We start from the raw sequence: 17,027 nt of genomic DNA, 5'->3' as shown, positions 1-17,027 counted from the left end.
TCCTGCTTCAGCTTCCCAAGTAGCTGGGGTTAGCTACTTCTTGTATTTTTAGTAGAGACGGGGTTTCACCACGTTGGCCAGGCTGGTCTCAAACTCCTGACCTCAGGTGATCCACCCACCTCAGCCTCCCAAACTGCCAGGATTACAGGCGTGAGCCACCGTACCTGGCCCCCCCCTTTTTTTTTTTTTTTGAGATAGCATCTCACTCTGTCGCCCACGCTGCAGTGCAGTGTCACGATCGTAGCTCACTGCAGACTTGACCTTCTGGGTTCAAGTGGTCCTCCCGCCTTACCCTCCCTAGTAGCCGGGACTATGGGCATGCACGGCTAATTGTTTTTATTTTTTATTTTTTGTAGAAATGAGTCTTGCTATGTTGCCCAGGCTGCTCGCAATCTCACAGGCCCAAGTGACCCACCCACCTTAGCCTTCCAAGTAGCTGGGATTACAGGCGAGAGCCATTGCACCAGGGCCCGCATATTATGACTTTATTGGATTTCTCTCCAGTGAGAGAATCCAAGGCAACTGATGCTTTCTTTGGCCCTTTGCTTGAATCTTCATGACAAATGATTTCATCCAGTATTCATGCAATTGTACTAATAATCACCTATCTTTTATCACATATGTGCCATAAGGCTTCACTTCGTTTTCCTCAATAGTCATATGAATAAGGTGTTCATTTTTCCAAGTCGTCCTCCTCCTCCTCCTCCTCTCACCCCTCCTCCTTCTCCTCCTCCATGCTTTCTTCCCTTACAGATTTACTGGGTGTCTGTATTGTGTCTGGCCTGGTGCTAGTCATGAGCTGTGGATCTTGCCCTTGATGGACCGTATTTTGGAGAAAAACTAAGTTCTCACCCCTTGGAAATCAAAGCTGGCTGATTTGTCCCCAGACTTTTTGTTTTGAGACAGAGTCTCACTCTGTTGCTCAGGCTGGAGTACAGTGGCCCCATCTCGGCTCACTGCAACCTCCGCCTCCCAGGTTTAAGCGATTCTCCTGGCTTAGCCTCCTGAGTAGCTGGGATTACAGGCTTGCACCACCACACCTTGCTAATTTTTTGTATTTTTAGTAGAGATGCGGTTTCGCCATGTTGGCCAGGCTGGTCTCAAACTCCTGACCTCAGGTGATCTGTCCGCCTTGGCCTCCCAAAGTGCTGGGATTACAGGTATGAGCCACTGTGCCGGCCAGACCTTTTTTAAGTCCCCCCCGCCCACCCTCAAGATGGAGTCACGGAAAAAAAGTTACCCAGGCTGGAGAGCAGTGGCTCGATCTCGGCTCACTGCAACCTCTGCCATCCAGGTTCAAGCTTCTCCTGCCTCAGCCTCCTGAGTAGCTGGGATTACAGGCTCGCGCCACCACGCCCGGCTTAGTTTTGTACTTTTAGTAGAGACGGAGTTTTGCCATGTTGGCCAGGCTGGTCTTGAACCCCTGACCTCAGGTGATCTGCCCACCTCAGCCTCCCAAAATGTTGGGATTACAGGCGTGAGCCACCGCGTCCAACCTTAAGTTGGTTTAAAATCATAGAGTTTTTCCATTTGAAGCTCGGGAAGGAGTACTTCCAGTCCTGCTTCCCCATTTCACAAACGGGAAAAGCTGAGGCCTGGAGACAAATGCTTTTTGAGTTGCTCAGATAGTACTTGCCACAGCAGAATCACATGTGGGTTTGAATTTCAGTGATTAGGAGAACACAATGCTTCTGATAGACCCCCAGAAGAAAAACAGCTTGGGGAGTGGGTACAGATGGGTGTGGTTCAGGGCACATTGAGTTGGATCTCACGAGGGAGGTCAAGGCCAGACCGGCAGGTAGGGGAGGCATCCAATTGCCAGGACAGATAGAAATGCAGGGAGAGGGACCAGGCGCGGTGGCGCACCCCTGGAACCCCAGCACTTTGGGAGGCCAAGGCGGGCGAATGACTTGAACTCAGGCCTCACTGCTGTTTCAAAACAGTAGAGCAGAGTCGGATTTGAACCTCTGAGCAGTGCTCTTGCTAATCAGTGCGGCCTTTGTGACATGGATGGGGAACAAAATATAAAACCAATCCAGAAATGTGAGGATGCTGGAGAAGGTTCCAGAACTGTGATGTGGAACAGTTCTGTGCGCTCTTGGAAGAGCGGGGCTCGGGGGAGTTTGGGGTCGCGTCTGTGTATGTTTCACATTAGCCTTCAAGATGACTTTCAGCAGCCTCGTCCTGGCCCCGAGCCCGAGGCTCTAGGAGCTGACGGATGGAGCCTTCAAAGCAGGGGCCATGGGGCCATGGATTAAATTTCCGCAGCTGGAACCTGTTGGATGTGTGTGCAGCCCGGGAGCCAGAGCACTGATGAGCCTGGGGTGGATGGGCGGTGGAGGGAGGGAGGCTGCTGGCCTGCCTAGGAACTCCAGGCACTGCCCCATGTGGAAAATTTCTCCTGTAACCCACTGACTTCAGGAACCCGAGAGCCCCAGCAGCGTGGATCCCTCGCGGGTCTCAAGGGCCGCTTGTCCCGGTCAGCTGCTCCAGGGATGGCTGCTCCTAAAGGCTGGGAGGGCCGCATTCCATTCTTGGCACTTACCTGTCCCCTCCCTCCCTTTGGGCCACCCGCCCCCTCCCCAGTGCCGAACCTCTTGCTTAGAGACTCAGCCCGTATGCCGGGTTCCCTTTGCCCCTGTGAAGATCAGACCGGGAAGCTGGAGGGCTCATTCTTCATCTCTCAGCTCAGGCCAAAAGGGATTGGTGGCCCCTGTCTCTTCCTCTGCCCCCACTGCCCCTGCTCCTGCCCACTTTACACATTTAAGGGAAGTGATCTGAGTATTCAGGAACTAAAACTCAGTGCCTTGCCCCTGGGAAAGGACCCAAAAATGCCCCAACCCGGTGAATTTTGAAGGGAAACCCCAGGGATCTAGGTCTGAATTCTGAGCACCCCCCACCCACTTTCTGCATCAGCCTGAGCTGCTTGTTTTGTTTTTATTTACGTGTATTTGACTAGCATCAAAGCTTCTGTTTGAGGAAAGGGTTCTGTGGTGAAGGAAAGAAAAGGTGTAAAGTCAGTTTCTTCCTGACCGAGTTTCTCCATGTTGGTCAGGCTGGTCTCAAACTCCCGACCTCAGATGATCCTCCTGCCTCAGCCTCCCAAAGTGCTGGGATTACAGGCATGAGCCACGGCACCCAGCCTGGTTGAGCTGCATTTTAAGTCTCCTTCACTCTCTGGATTCTCCCTACATCTCCTTCAACTCCTCCGGGTTGTTTGTGGAGTTGACGGGTTGAGTTGTTGACCTGCAGAGTTTTCCCCGTGTGGATTTGCCAATGCCACACTCTTGGAGCTGTCTAACATGTGCCTCTTTTTCTGTAGTTCTGTAAACTGGTAGTTGGATGTAGATGGTTGACCCGATTCAGGGTACCTCCCCTGCTATTGCATACTCTTCATTCATTCATTCATTCATTCATTCATTCATTCATTCATTCATGGTTTCTGGCAGGACGCTTCGTCATTGGTGCTTCGTTCTTCCAGCAGGAGGCACGTAATGTCAGGTCATCTCTCTCTCTCTCTCTCTCTCTCTCTCTTTCCCTCCCTCTCTATGGTGTCAGCAGCCATTGGTGCTCAGCACCTAGCTCCTTTAGTTCATCAGGGGCTGCAGCGTGGTGGTGGCCTAATTTTGTCATTTATTTGTCACTTATTGGCTGGAATTTATTAGGTTGGTACAAACCGATTGTGTTATTTTATTTTATTTTATTTTATTTTATTTTATTTTATTTTATTTTGAGATGGAGTTTTTTGCTCTTGTTGCCCTGGCTGGAGTGCAATGGCATGATCTCGGCTTACCGCAACCTCTGCCTCCCAGGTTCAAGCGATTCTCCTGCCTCAGTCTCCCAAGTAGCTCTCAGGCGCCTGCCACCACGCCTGGCTAAGTTTTTGTATTTTCAGTAGAAATGAGGTTTCACTATGTTGGCCAGGCTGATGTCAAACTCCTGACCTCGTGATTTGCCCGCCTCGGCCTCCCAAAGTGCTGGGATTACAGGCGTGAGCCACCACACCCAGCCTACTAATTGTGGTTTTTGCCATTTCTTTCTTTCCTTTTCTTTTTTTTTTTTTTTTCACTACTTCCTTTCTTTTTTTCCTCTCTCTCTCTCTTTTTTTTTTTTGGGTTTTTTTTTTCTTTTTTTTTTTTGAGACAGAGTCTTGCTCTGTCTCCCAGGCTGGAGTGCAGTGGCACGATCTTGGATCACTGCAACCTCCACCTCCTGGGTTCAAGCAGTTCTCATGCCCCAGCCTCCCGACTAGCTGGGATTACAGGCAGGTGCCATTACGCACAGCTAATTTTTGTGTGTGTGTGTGTTTTTGGTAGAGATGGGGTTTCACTATGTTGGCCAAGCTGTTCTTGAACTCCCGACCTCAGGTAATTCGCTGGCCTTGGCCTCCCAAAGTATAGGGATTACAGGCATGAGCCACCGCAACTGGCCGCCATTACTTTCAATGGCAAAACTGCAATTACTTGTGTAGCAACCTGATATCTGTGGCATGAAATGTCCCCTCATCTGTTTGGAGAGGGGGCCTTCCTCTCGATGTATGAGGCTTCAAAGCCAGGGGTCCTTCTCTTACTATCACCCTGCCTCCCTGTTCCCCTTTGTTGCTATCACCCTGCCTCCCTGTTCCCCTTTGTTGCTATCACCCTGCCTCCCTGTTCCCCTTTGTTGCTACTTCCACCGCCTCCCTAGTTCCCCTTTTGTTGCTACCACCCCGCCTCTCTGGGTTCTATCATGTTCAGGTGTTTCCTGTTGCCCCTGTAGCAAGACCCCAGCTGTGTGGCATGAACAGGTGACCTGTCCATTTCTGTTTCCCTGGGGGAAGGGAGGTCCGTGAAGCCCAGGTGCCCAACAGAACTGATTTTCCTTCCTCCTCCCACCACTTCCACTCCCATTCCTACCCTTCCACAGACTGTGGCTTCCAGGGCACCTGGGGAGCTGGTTGGAGCTCCGGGCACACCAAGGAAGCTCTTCTTAGAACCAAGCCTTCAGACCTTCTGCTCCTAAGACGGTCACTTGGCCTGCCTGGGCCTCTTCCCTATACTCTTCCCCCTCTGACTTCAGCCCCAGCTGCTCCCCACAGCCCTTCCCCGGTCTGAGGCAGGCATACAGCTGAGGTAGGCCAGTCCCTTAAGTCCTGACTCCCTTGTACCAGAGGGTGGGGCAAGCTGAAGTGTAGTCAGCGGGGACCCTGGCTTGGCCGTGGTCTGACTGGGAGTCTTAAACACTGGTCCCAGGTGGCATCTGTGATGTGAAAAGCTGCAAAGTAGCAGAGGCCAAGAGAGTGCCTAAGAGGTACTGGGGAAGGCAGCAGTGGCAGTGGGAGGCATGGTATTGCTCAGAAAAGCAGGCTGGGCGCCGTTCATAGCTGTAGTCCCAGCACTTTGGGAGGCTGAGGCGGGCAAATCACTTGAGGTCAGGAGTTCGAGACCATCCTGGCCAATATGGCTAAACCCCGTCTGTATAAAAAATATAAAAATTAGGCCGGGTGCAGTGGCTTACGCCTGTAATCCCAGCACTTCAGGAGGCCGAGGTGGGCAAATCACACTTGAGGTCAGGAGTTTGAGACCATCCTGGCCAACATGGTGAAACCCTATCTTTACAAAAAATACAAAAATTAGCTGGGTGTAGTGGCACATGCCTGTAGTCCCAGCTACTTGGGAGGCTGAGGCAGGAAAATCGCTTGAACCCAAGAGGTGGAGGCTGCAGTGAGCCTGGGCAACAGAGTGAGACTCCATCTCAAAAAAAAAAAAAAAAAAAGGAAAAGGAAACACAGGCCCTCTCCATACCTGTCTGTCCTTCTGTGTTGAGCTGTGCTGCCCCAGGGCTGCTCAGGACCTACCAGGTGATTCCAGGTGGGGGTTCATCTTTTTTGTTACACATGCCCACCCAGAACCACCCCCAGGTCAGTTCTTTAGTTCACCTGCCATTTGTGAAGTTGTGTGTCAGACGGAGTCTCGCTCTGTTGCCCAGCTGAAGTGTAGTGGCGCAATCTTGGCTCACTGCAAGCTCGGCCTCCCAGGTTCAGGCCATTCTCCTGCCTCAGCCTCCCGAGTAGCTGGGACTACAGGTGCCCGCCACCACGCCTGGCTAATTTTTTTGTATTTTTTAGTAGAGACGGGGTTTCACCATATTAGCTAGGATGGTCTCGATCTCCTGACCTTGAACAGCACTAATTTCTTATTTGACAAAGAGTGAGCTCCTAGCCTGTACCAGGCTCTGTTCTAGAAATCTGGAATAGAGTAGCGATCAAGACAGGCAAGGCTCCTGCCCTCAGGGCACTCACAGAGTAGCAGAGCGGAAAGACAAGAAACAAGTAACCAAGAAATACAGTATTTACAATGAAGCAGTATGAGGTCATCGGTGGGTGACACCTTTCTGTTTGTGAAGCTGCTAGGTAAACTGTGATTTCGTTATAGAAGGTGTTGGCCCTGTGATCTGCTTGTACCAGGCTCTGGGAGGGAGGCAAGGGGAGGGGCCAGCCCTCCCCTGTGTAAATATGTCACATTTATGGAGCCATATAGGTATACCCAGTCATTCTCTCACTAATCCTTCGATTCGTTTCCTAGGCTGCCATAACAAAGTACCACAAAGTGAGTGCCTAAAACCACAGAAATTTATTCCCTCACACTTCTACAGGCTATAAGTCCAAAATTCAGGTGTCTGTAGGGCTACATTCCCCCTGAAATCCCTAGGGGCGGGTCGTTCCTTGCCTTCTCTGGCTTCTAGTGGTGGCCGGCAGTGCTTAGTTCTCCTTGGCTTGTAGTTGCGTCACTCTGATCTCTGTCTCAAAAGAAAAACAAAAAATTTCCCCCAGGCTAGTTATTCTTTCTTTTTTGATACTTTGACACATGCAAAATAACATTTTCAGGGTCTTAAGGTATAATTTTGTAAATTACTATATTCTCATAATTAAATATGATTAAACATTATTTAAATTGGTATCCCTTTTTTACAAAATAGGATTGCTGTCTAATCTTTTTATAAATTTTCTATTTTAATTAATTAATTTATTTATTTTGAGACAGAGTCTCACTCTGTCGCCCAGGCTGGAGTGCAGTGGCACGATCTCGGCTGACTGCAAGCTCTGCCTCCCAGGTTCACACCATTCTCCTGCCTCAGCCTCCCGAGTAGCTGGGCACCCGCTACCACGCCCGGCTAATTTTTTGTATTTTTAGTACAGATGGGGTTTCACTGTGTTAGCCAGGATGGTCTCGATCTCCTGAGCTTGTGATCTGCCCGCCTCGGCCTCCCAAAGTGCTGGGATTACAGGCGTGAGCCACCACGCCCAGCAATTTTTTATTTTTTAAGACAGTCTCACTCTGTCACCTAGGCTGGAGTGCAGTGCCACAGCCATTGCTCACTGTAGCCTCTGCCTTCCAGGCTCAAGTGATCCTCCCAAGTAGCTGGGACTACTGGTGTCTGCCAACATGCACAGCTAATTTTTAAATTTTTTGTAGAGATGGGATCTTGACATGTTGTCCGGGTTGGTCTTGAACTCCTGGGCTCAAGTGATCCTCCTGCCCTGGCTTCCCAAAGTTTTGGGGTTACAGGTGTGAGTCACCACACCCTGCCTACTCTTGCATTCATCAAATATTTGAGTGCCACATAAATCCCAGATCCAGATGTTCTTTTGTTTTTCTTGGTCCACATTTGGACTAAGATTGAAAATAGTAACTTGTGGATTGATATCTGTGTACATGTGAGACAGATACATATACCTGGGATTAAATGAGAGTGTAAAATTGTTATTTAAAGTATGTTACAGGCCCTGACGCGGTGGCTCACACCTGTAACCCCAGCACTTGGGGAAGCTGAGGCAGGAGGATCACCTGAGGTCAGGAGTTCTAGACCACCCTGGCCAACATGGTAAAACCCCGTCTCTACTGAAAATACAAAAATTAGCCAGGTGTGGTGGTGGGCGCCTGTAATCCCAGCTACTCGGGGGGCTGAGGCAGGAGAATTGCTTGAACCCGGGAGGCAGGGGTTGCAGTGAGCCGAGATTGCGCCATCGCACTCCATCCTGGGGGACAAGAGCAAGAATTTTTCTTAAAAAAGAAAAAAAAAAGTGTGTTGCAAAGGGCAAGTATCATGATATATACAAGGCATACATTTATTTGGAAACACTCGCAGATTACTTGCCATCTTTGAGACTCTCCATTTTAAAAAAGTAAAAAAGTTTTATTGAGATATAAGTCACAGACCACGCAATTCATTTCCCCCACACTTTTTTTTTTATTATTTATTTATTTATTTTATTTTTTATTTTTTTTGAGATGGAGTCTCGCTCTCTTGCCCAGGCTGGAGTGCAGTGGCTGGATCTCAGCTCACTGCATGCTCCGCCTCCCGGGTTCACGCCATTCTCCTGCCTCAGCCTCCTGAGTAGCTGGGACTACAGGCGTCCGCCACCATGCCCGGCTAGTTTTTTGTATTGAGACAGGGTTTCACCGTGTTAGCCAGGATGGTCTCGATCTCCTGACCTCGTGATCCGCCCGTCTCGGCCTCCCAAAGTGCTGGGATTATAGGCTTGAGCCACCGCACCCGGCCTTTTTTTTTTTTTTGAGACAGGGTCTGGCTCTTGTTGCCCAAGCTGGAGTGCAGTGGCACAATCATGGCTCACTGCACCCTCAACCTCTGACACTCAAGCAGTCCTCCCACTTCAGCCTTCGGAGTAGCTGGGACCACTGGTGTGGGTCACGATGCTTGGCCAATTTGTATGTGTGTGTGTGGAGCTGGGGTGTCACTATATTACCCAGGCTGGTCTCAAACTTCTAGGGCCAAGCGCTCCTTCCAGCTCTGTCTCCCAAAGTGTTGGGATTACAGGTGTGAGCCACCGCGGCCAGCCACGATTCACTTGTTTTTAGTATATTTACAGAGTTGTGCAACCATTATGAAAGTCAGTTTTAGAACTTTTTCATCATTCCCCAGAAGAACCCCGCACCCATTTGTATCTTGAATATGTTGTAGGGTCCTAAGCAGTCCATTCATTGGGACTAGCCAGCAACGATTTAACTGGCTGTGATGCTGGGCAAGTCCCTAAACTTCCCAGCTCCTCACATTCTCCACCTGTAGTTACAGGTGAAACTGACCCACTCGGTAACAGTACCCACCTGTAGGTGCTCCGCGTGCGCGTGAAGTGCATGAACTCAGTTATGTCTCAGGACAGTTCCTGGGCTGGCTGCTTTTTCCCCATGTTATAGATGAAGAAGCTGATTCCCAGAGAAGCCAAGAGCCCGAGGCACAGGCTGGAGTCTCCGCTGGGAACCGAACCCTCTAGATTTTAACAGTATGTGGGTGGGGGTAGCTCAGGTTGGCCTTCAGTGCTGACTTGCAGGACTCTGGGGTGGTGATTTTAGTGGTCTTTATCCTGTTTGCTACCTGCCCAGCAGACCCCTTTGCACAGGGAGCTTTCCAGACATGACCTTGAGGAAGATTAGGGAGGAGAGGTGGGTGGAGGTGGGAGGCTGGGCAGAGAGCAGGGAGGGTACCGGGGTTCTTTTTTTTTTTTTCCCTTTTGTGACAGAGTCTTGCTCTCTCGCCCAGGCTGGAGTGCAGTGGCGCCATCGCCGATCACTGCAAGCTCCGCCTCCTGGGTTCACGCCATTCTCCTGCGTCAGACTCAGGACTACAGGCGCCCGCCACCACGCCTGGCTAATTTTTTGTATATTTTAGTGGAGATGTGGGTTTTACCATGTTAGCCAGGATGGTCTGGATCTCCTGATCTCATGATCCACCCGCCTCAGCCTCCCAAAGTGCTGGGATTACAGGTGTGAGCCACTGTGCCCAGCTGGTACCGGGGTTCTAACAGGAGGGTTTCTGCCAGGTGGGCCTTCTGGAAAGTCTGAGTGGCGCCCACCTATTCCAGGCACCTGGGTAAGGAAGGCGCTAGCCTTGCCAAGATCAAGGCCAGAATATCCAGCGAAGAACGGGGATGCCCCCTGGTGGATCTGCACTCCAGACGCTAAAACAAAAACTGTTTTCCCCAGGATCCGCTGCTTCCCAGGGTCCATGGGAGGGACCTGGCCACTGGTGTGGTCTGGAATCTTTTTTTTTTAATTAAGACAGAGTCTCACCCTGTCGCCCAGGCTGGAGTGCAGTGGCACGACCTCAGCTCACTGCAACCTCCATCTCCTGGGTTCAAGCAGTTCTCCTACCTCAGCCGCCCCAAGCAGCTCGGATTACAGATGTGTGCCACCATACCTGGCTAATTTTTGTATTTTTAGTAGACATAGGGTTTTGCCATGTTGGCCAGGTTGGTCTTGAACTCCTGACCTCAGGTGATCCACCCACCTTGGCCTCCAAAAGTGCTGGGATTACAGGCATGAGCTACCACACTTGGCCAGGTCTGGGGTCATTTTTCAACTTTAGCATGTGGTCAAGATTCAGTATTTGGGGGATGGGAGAGGAACCCGGGCATTAGAATGAATTAGATTCAAATCCCAGCTCTGCCGCTTACCAATTGGGTATTCCTGGTAGAGTTAGTCGTCCAAGCCTCAGCTTCTCCTCCGTTAAATGGGTTTAATCGAAGTTCTGCTTCACAGAGCTGTGACCACGATGAACCAAGATAACGTATGTAGAGAACCCGTCTGTGCTGACACGCATAGTAAATGGTAATGGTTGTAATTGGTAGAAAGAGTCTGCTCTGGGGAGCTTGAGCCAGTTGCTTTATCTGTGGGCCTTGGTCTCCCCATTTGTAAAACAGAGACTTTTTTTTTTGAGATGGAGTCTCGCTCTGTCGCCCAGACTGGAGTGCAATGGCGCGATCTGTGCTCACTGCAACCTCTGCCTCCCGCGTTCAAGCGATTCTCCCACCTCAGCCTCCTGAGTAGCTGGAACTACAGGCACCTGCCACCACGCCCGGCTAATTTTTGTGTTCTTAGTAGAGACGGGGTTTCACCATGTTGGCCAGGATGGTCTTGAACTCCAGACTTTGTGATCCGCCCGCCTTGGCCTCCCAAAGTGCTGGGATTACAGGCATGAGCCACCACGCCCGGCCAACAGAGACTATCTCACCTTGCTTTTCCAGGGTTGCTGTGAAATTTAGATCTTGAACCCAAAAGATAGAAATACCCAAGTTCTCTTACAAATGTAAGGAGTTACTTTCTTTTTTTTTTTTTTTTTTTGAGACAGAGTCTCGCTCTGTGGGCCAGGCTGGAGTGCAGTGGCCGGATCTCAGCTCACTGCAAGCTCCGCCTCCCGGGTTTACGTCATTCTCCTGCCTCAGCCTCCCTAGTAGCTGGGACTACAGGCGCCCGCCACCACGCCCGGCTAGTTTTTTGTATTTTTTTTAGTAGAGACGGGGTTTCACCGTGTTAGCCAGGATGGTCTCGATCTCCTGACCTCGTGATCCGCCCATCTCGGCCTCCCAAAGTGCTGGGATTACAGGCTTGAGCTACCGCGCCCGGCCCCAGGAGTTACTTTCTTTTTTTGTTTCCTTTTTGTGGAGATTGGGGTCTCCCAGCCTCGGCAACATAATGAAACCCTATCATGCCGGGCGCAGTGGCTCATGCCTATAATCCCAGTACTTTGGGAGGCTGAGGCGGGTGGGTCACCTGAGATCAAGAGTTCGAGACCAACCTGGCCAACATGGTGAAACCCCGTCTCTACTAAAAATACAAAAATGAACCAGGTGTGGTGGTGCATACCAATCATTCCAGCTACTCGGGCAGCTGAGGCAGGAGAATCACATGAACCCAGCAGGCGGAGGTTGCAGTGAGCGGAGATCGTGCCACTATACTCCATCCTGGGCGACAGAGTGAGACTTCGTCTCAAACACCAACCAACCAAACAAAGAAAACCAAAACCCTGTCTCTACAAAAAATGAAAACCTAGTTGGATGTGGTGGTGCCCCACTGTACTCCCAGCTATTTGGGAGGCTGAGGCTGGAGGATCCCTTGAGCCAGGGAGGTTGAAGCTGCAGTGAGCCATGATTGTACCATTGCACTCCAGCCTGGGTGACAGAACAAGACCCTGTCTCCAAAAAAAAAAAAAAAAAAAAAAAAAGGAGAATGGAATCTTACTATGTTCCCCAGGCTGGTCTCAAACTCCCAGGCTCAAGCACCATCGTCCCACCTCTGCTTTTCTAAGTGCTGGGATTACACAGGATTACTTTTATTTTTCAGTTCTGACCACATGAAATGCTATGTTTATTTACTCAACAAATATTGACCATGGGCCTGTTAGAGGGCAGGTTCAGTGAATGGGATGAGACTATTACCCATATCAACATCTAAGTTCCATGTGAGTTCTGTCTAGTTCAAGGGCCAGCATACTTTCTCTGTTAAATGCCAGAGAGTAAATACTTAAGGGTTTTCAGCACATTTGGTCTGTGTTGCAACTACTTAGCTCTGCCGTTGTAGCACTGAGCCAGCCCCTATACAATATGTGAACTAATGCCTGTGGCTGTGCACCAGGAAAACTTTGTAAATGGATCTGAGAATTTGGGTTTCATACAGTTTTCATATCACAAAATAGTATCCTTTTGATTTTCTCCCTCTGTTAAAAAAAATGGAAAACCCCTCAAAACTTAAGCTCTTGTAGGGAAAAACAAAATCTAGGCCAGTTGCAGTGGCTCATGCCTGTAATCCCAGCACTTTGGGAGGCCGAGGTGGGCGGATCACTTGAGGTCAGGAGTTCAAGACCAGCCCGACCAACATGGCGAAACCCCATCTCTACTAAAAATATAAAACTTAGGTGTGGTAGCACATGCCTGTAATCCCAGCTACTTGGGAGGCTGAGGCATGAGACTTGCTTAAATCTGGGAGGTGAAAGTTGCAGTGAGCCGAGATCGCGCCACTACACTCTAGCCTGAGTGACAGAGTGAAAAAAAAAAAGTTAAAAAATTCTTCTGGGTAACACAAGGATAGGCCGTAGGCTGGATTTGGCCCTTGGGCTGTCATCATATGGTGGCCTTTGGTTGGTTTAACCTGTAACCTGTTGAGGTGGCTGTGAACAAATGTGGTCACTGGCTTCTTGGGATTTTCTTGTTTGTTTATATATGTCTTTCCTTTTCTTTCTGTCCTTTTTTTTTTTTTTTTTTTAAGACAGTCTTGCTCTGTCGCTGAGGCTGGAGTGCAGTGGCGCCATCTCAGCTCACTGCAACAACCTCTGTCTCCTGGGTTCAAACAAACCTCCTGCCTCAGTTTCTCGAGTAGCTGGGACTATAGGCGTGAGCCACCATGCCTGGCTATTTTTTGTATTTTTAGTAGAAACATGGTTTCACTATGTTGACCAGTCTGGTCTCGAACTCCTGACCTCAGGTGATCCGCCCTCCTCGGCCTCCCAAAGTGCTGGGATTACAGGCATGAGCCACCATGTCTGGCTGTCTTCGGATTTTTAGTAGAGAGAGGGTTTCACCATGTTGACCAGCCTGGTCTTAAACTCCTGACCTCAGGTGATCCATCTGCCTCGGCCTCCCAAAGTGCTGGGATTACAAGCTTGAGCCACCACGCCCAGCCACCCGGGCCCCGTTAGGTAACTTTTGAGGTCATCGTGGACTGGCGTGGAGGCCATGGTGGTGCAGGGAAGCGGGTGAATGGGAGACAGATCCAGGAAGGAAAGCCGACAGGGCGAGGTAACGGAACAGACGAGAAGAGGGGTGAGGACTGTAGGGAACCGTGGAGGAGCAGCTTTTGTTTAGTGAGGGGCTCCCACGAAGGATTTGGAGCCTTAAGCTTGCAGGAACAACCAGCGTGTGGCTTCTGCCCCCAGGGAGTCGGCGGCTTGTGGACGTGATGGATGTGAACACCCAGAAGGGCACAGAGATGAGCATGTCCCAGTTTGTGCGTTACTACGAGACGCCCGAGGCCCAGCGGGACAAGCTGTACAACGTCATCAGCCTAGAGTTCAGCCACACCAAGCTAGAGCACTTGGTCAAGCGTCCAACTGTGGTAGGTCTGGGGCCCAGTACCCTCCCCAGATACCTTCTACCTCATCTCCTTCCCTGTCCGCCTGCCACCTGGGCTGTGCTTTGCAAAAAGGCTCATGTGGGTGTGGCTGACTGGGCTTGGCAGGCATAGGGGTGACTAAGGTTGGTAACATGGTTTGTAGAGACAGGGATCTTGCTGTGTTGCCCAGGCTGGCCTTGAACTCCTGGGTTCAAGTGATCCTCTCACCTTAGCCTCCCAAAGCGCTTGGATTAGAGGTATAAGCTACCATGCCTGACCCCCAGCAACTCTTTCATTTCCTGTTGAAGAGACTCAGTTTTCCCTTCTACAAAGTGGGGGTCCTGTCATCCCTGCCCTTCTTTCCTCCCATGTTGGGACTATGGAGCTCACACTGGCGGGCCCAAGGGCTCCCCAGGGAGAAGGGGTGTTTGTGTCTGGCTCGGCAGTGGAGAAATGCAGTGCTGACGCTGGTCTGGCTTTCAGGTAGACCTGGTGGACTGGGTGGACAACATGTGGCCCCAGCATCTGAAGGAGAAGCAGACAGAAGCCACCAATGCCATTGCAGAGATGAAGTATCCGAAAGTGAAGAAGTAAGACCACCTGGCTGCTGGCCAGAGCTGGGAGGGGTGACCCCCAGGCTTGGGGAGGTGGGAAGGAGGCTCCTGGCCATCAATGAAGGCTTGAACGTCACGACCGCTCCCATTCAGAACTGAAGGACTGTGCCTGTGGGGGCACAGCTGGGACAGGAGGGACGGGGTCCTTCGCGTGTGCCCGTTGGCCGCAGGGGCTCTGATCTCTGCTCTGGGACCAGCTCCCCTGGGGATCTGTGATCTGAGGAGGAGTAATGACAGACACCTCTGCATCGGTGTGTGTGTCTGTACGCAAGGGCACAACTGTGCATGCTTTTGTGCACTCCCTCCGTGAGACTGTGTCCTGGGAGTGGGCATTTTTGGGGAACCTGCCCACATTGGATGCTTTGGTTTTGGTGAGCAATGGGGAAAGACCTGGTGTTCTTTTCTTCCTTGGTGTTGAGACCTTGGAGCTCGTACCCAAAAGAACCTTTCCCAAACATAGTCCAGGGGCCACCTACTCACCTGACACACCTTAGACGGTGCCCTCTGAGCAGGAGGTTGGCTCTGGGTGGAGAAGTTTACCACGGTTTGCTTATTTATTTATTTACTTTCTGAGACAGAGTCTTGCTCTGTCTCCCAGGCTGGGATGCAGATGTCAGCTCACTGTAACCTCTGCCTCCTGGGTTCAAGCAATTCTCCCGCATCAGCCTCCCGAGTACAGGTGTCAGACACGGCGCCCGGCCAACCACGGTTTAATAGCAAAGATATCACAACATGTGGCATGACCAGCAAGTCCTGAGACTGATTATTTAACATGGGCTGTAGCATCTTTGAGCCCCTCCATGTTCAAGGACTTGAGTAACAGAACTTTTGGGAAGAGGAAGTCACCTTTGGGGCTTCCAGCACTGTTTCCAACTCTGAAAGGGGAAAGAGGCCAGGTGTGGTGGCTCACACCTGTAATCCCAGCACTTTGAGACCAGCCTGACCCACATGGTGAAACCCCGTCTCTACCTAAAATACAAAAATTGGCCGGGTGTGGTGGCGCACGCCTGTAATTCCAGCTACTCAGGAGGCTGAGGCAGGAGAATCTCTTGAAGCTGGGAGGCGAAGCTTGCAGTGATCGAGCCATTGCACTCCAGCTTGGGTGACAGAGCGAGACTCTGTCTTAAAAAAAAAAAAAAAAAACAAAAAAGGGGGAAGGGGACACAAGTTGTCCCAGGCAGAGCGATTGCTTTGGGCTTCCTCGAAGAGTTGGCGCTGGCGGCCTGAATCCATTAGCATCTCTCTGTTCAGCTCTACTGCCAGGAATGCCCCCAGGAGCTTCAAGGCTGTGAACTTTTCATTCACTCAGCCCTTAATTCAGTGCATAGTGAGTGCAGACTGCGTGCCAGACTTTGTAAGGGAGGCCAGCAAGCTGGCCCTTGGGCTTCTCAAGGTTTTGCTTTCAAGCTCTCTCTCTCTCTTTCTTTAATTACTTTGTAGGCATTTTTCCTCCCCTTCAAGCTGAAGCTCCATCTACGCCTTGGATCTGGGCTGCATCAAAGGCAGAGACTGGGCTCGAGGTGGGGAGGGAGCAGGACTTGTTTTCAGTTCCATTCTGTTTGGATTCAGTTGCAGCAAAATTGACAGAGCTCCTGGGATGGGGAAGTAAAAAGATGAACAAGACTACAAGCCCCTACCCTCTGGAGAACGTGCTGTGCCTGAGGGGCCTGAGGTGCGGCTCCAGTCGTGGGAGGGGAACAGGGACTAGAGGAATCCCATTTGGCTGGTGTCATCATGGGACATTCCCTTCTTGGAGGGGACATTCCCTTCTTGGAGGGGACGTTCTGCCTGAGCTTCAAATGACAGAGGAGGCCAGGTGTGGTGGCTCACATCTGTAATCCCAGCACTTTGTGAGGCCAAGAGGGGGCGAATCACCTGGGGTCAGGAGTTCGAGACCAGCTTGGCCAACATGGCGAAACCCCATCTCTACAAAAAAAAAAAAATTAGCCAGGCGTGGTGGTGGGTGCCTGTAGTCCCAGCTGCAGGAGGCAGGAAAATTGCTTAAACCTGGGAGGTGGAGGTTACAGTGAGCTGAGATGGCATCACTGCACTCCAGCCTGGGCGACAGAGCGAGACTCCATCTCAAAAAAAAAAAAAAAAAAAAAAAAAAGACAAAAAAACAAATGACGGAGATGGGAGAGAAGTGAAAAAGACCCTGAGAAAAGGCTGTGGGACTCAGAGATTATTAGTTGGAGGCAGATGATGGCTCATTGATGGATTGAGCTGATGGTTCATTGATTGGTTGATTGATTGATTGATTCATTCAGCACCTGTGTCTTGAGCTCCTGATTGGTGCTGAGTACTGGGGTTTATAGTGGGGAGAAAACCAGAAGAGGTTCCTGCTCTCCTGGAGCCTACACAGTGTATGGGGGAGACAGATGTAAATCCAATAATCACAGAAACAGATGGGAACTTGCAGCTGCGATGAGGCCCACAGTGCCCCAGAGCTGGTACTAGGGGAGGAGATTCACCCACTCAAGGTGGTCGGGGAAGGTGTTCTGAGCTAGGGTCTGAAGACTGAGCAGGGTTACTT

At 50.7% G+C, this 17,027-nt stretch overlaps 1 protein-coding gene across 11 annotated transcripts in view; it reads left to right on the top strand.

The window, feature by feature from the left end:
• The window catches only part of KDM2B (lysine demethylase 2B), a 153,570-nt gene that overhangs the window by 19,084 nt on the left and 117,459 nt on the right, over window positions 1-17,027 (top strand). For all 11 annotated transcript variants that reach the window (XM_031650834.1, XM_021923049.2, XM_031650831.1 and 8 more), the window contains exons 5-6: window positions 13,705-13,883; window positions 14,364-14,470. In XM_031650834.1, coding sequence (XP_031506694.1) covers window positions 13,705-13,883; window positions 14,364-14,470 — 286 coding nt within the window. The remainder of the gene's footprint in view (window positions 1-13,704; window positions 13,884-14,363; window positions 14,471-17,027) is intronic.

This window comes from Papio anubis, chromosome 9, assembly GCF_008728515.1.
Source record: "Papio anubis isolate 15944 chromosome 9, Panubis1.0, whole genome shotgun sequence".
Lineage (NCBI taxonomy): Eukaryota > Metazoa > Chordata > Mammalia > Primates > Cercopithecidae > Papio > Papio anubis.
Note: the sequence above shows the minus strand (reverse complement) of the source record. Positions and strands in the feature narration are given on the sequence as shown.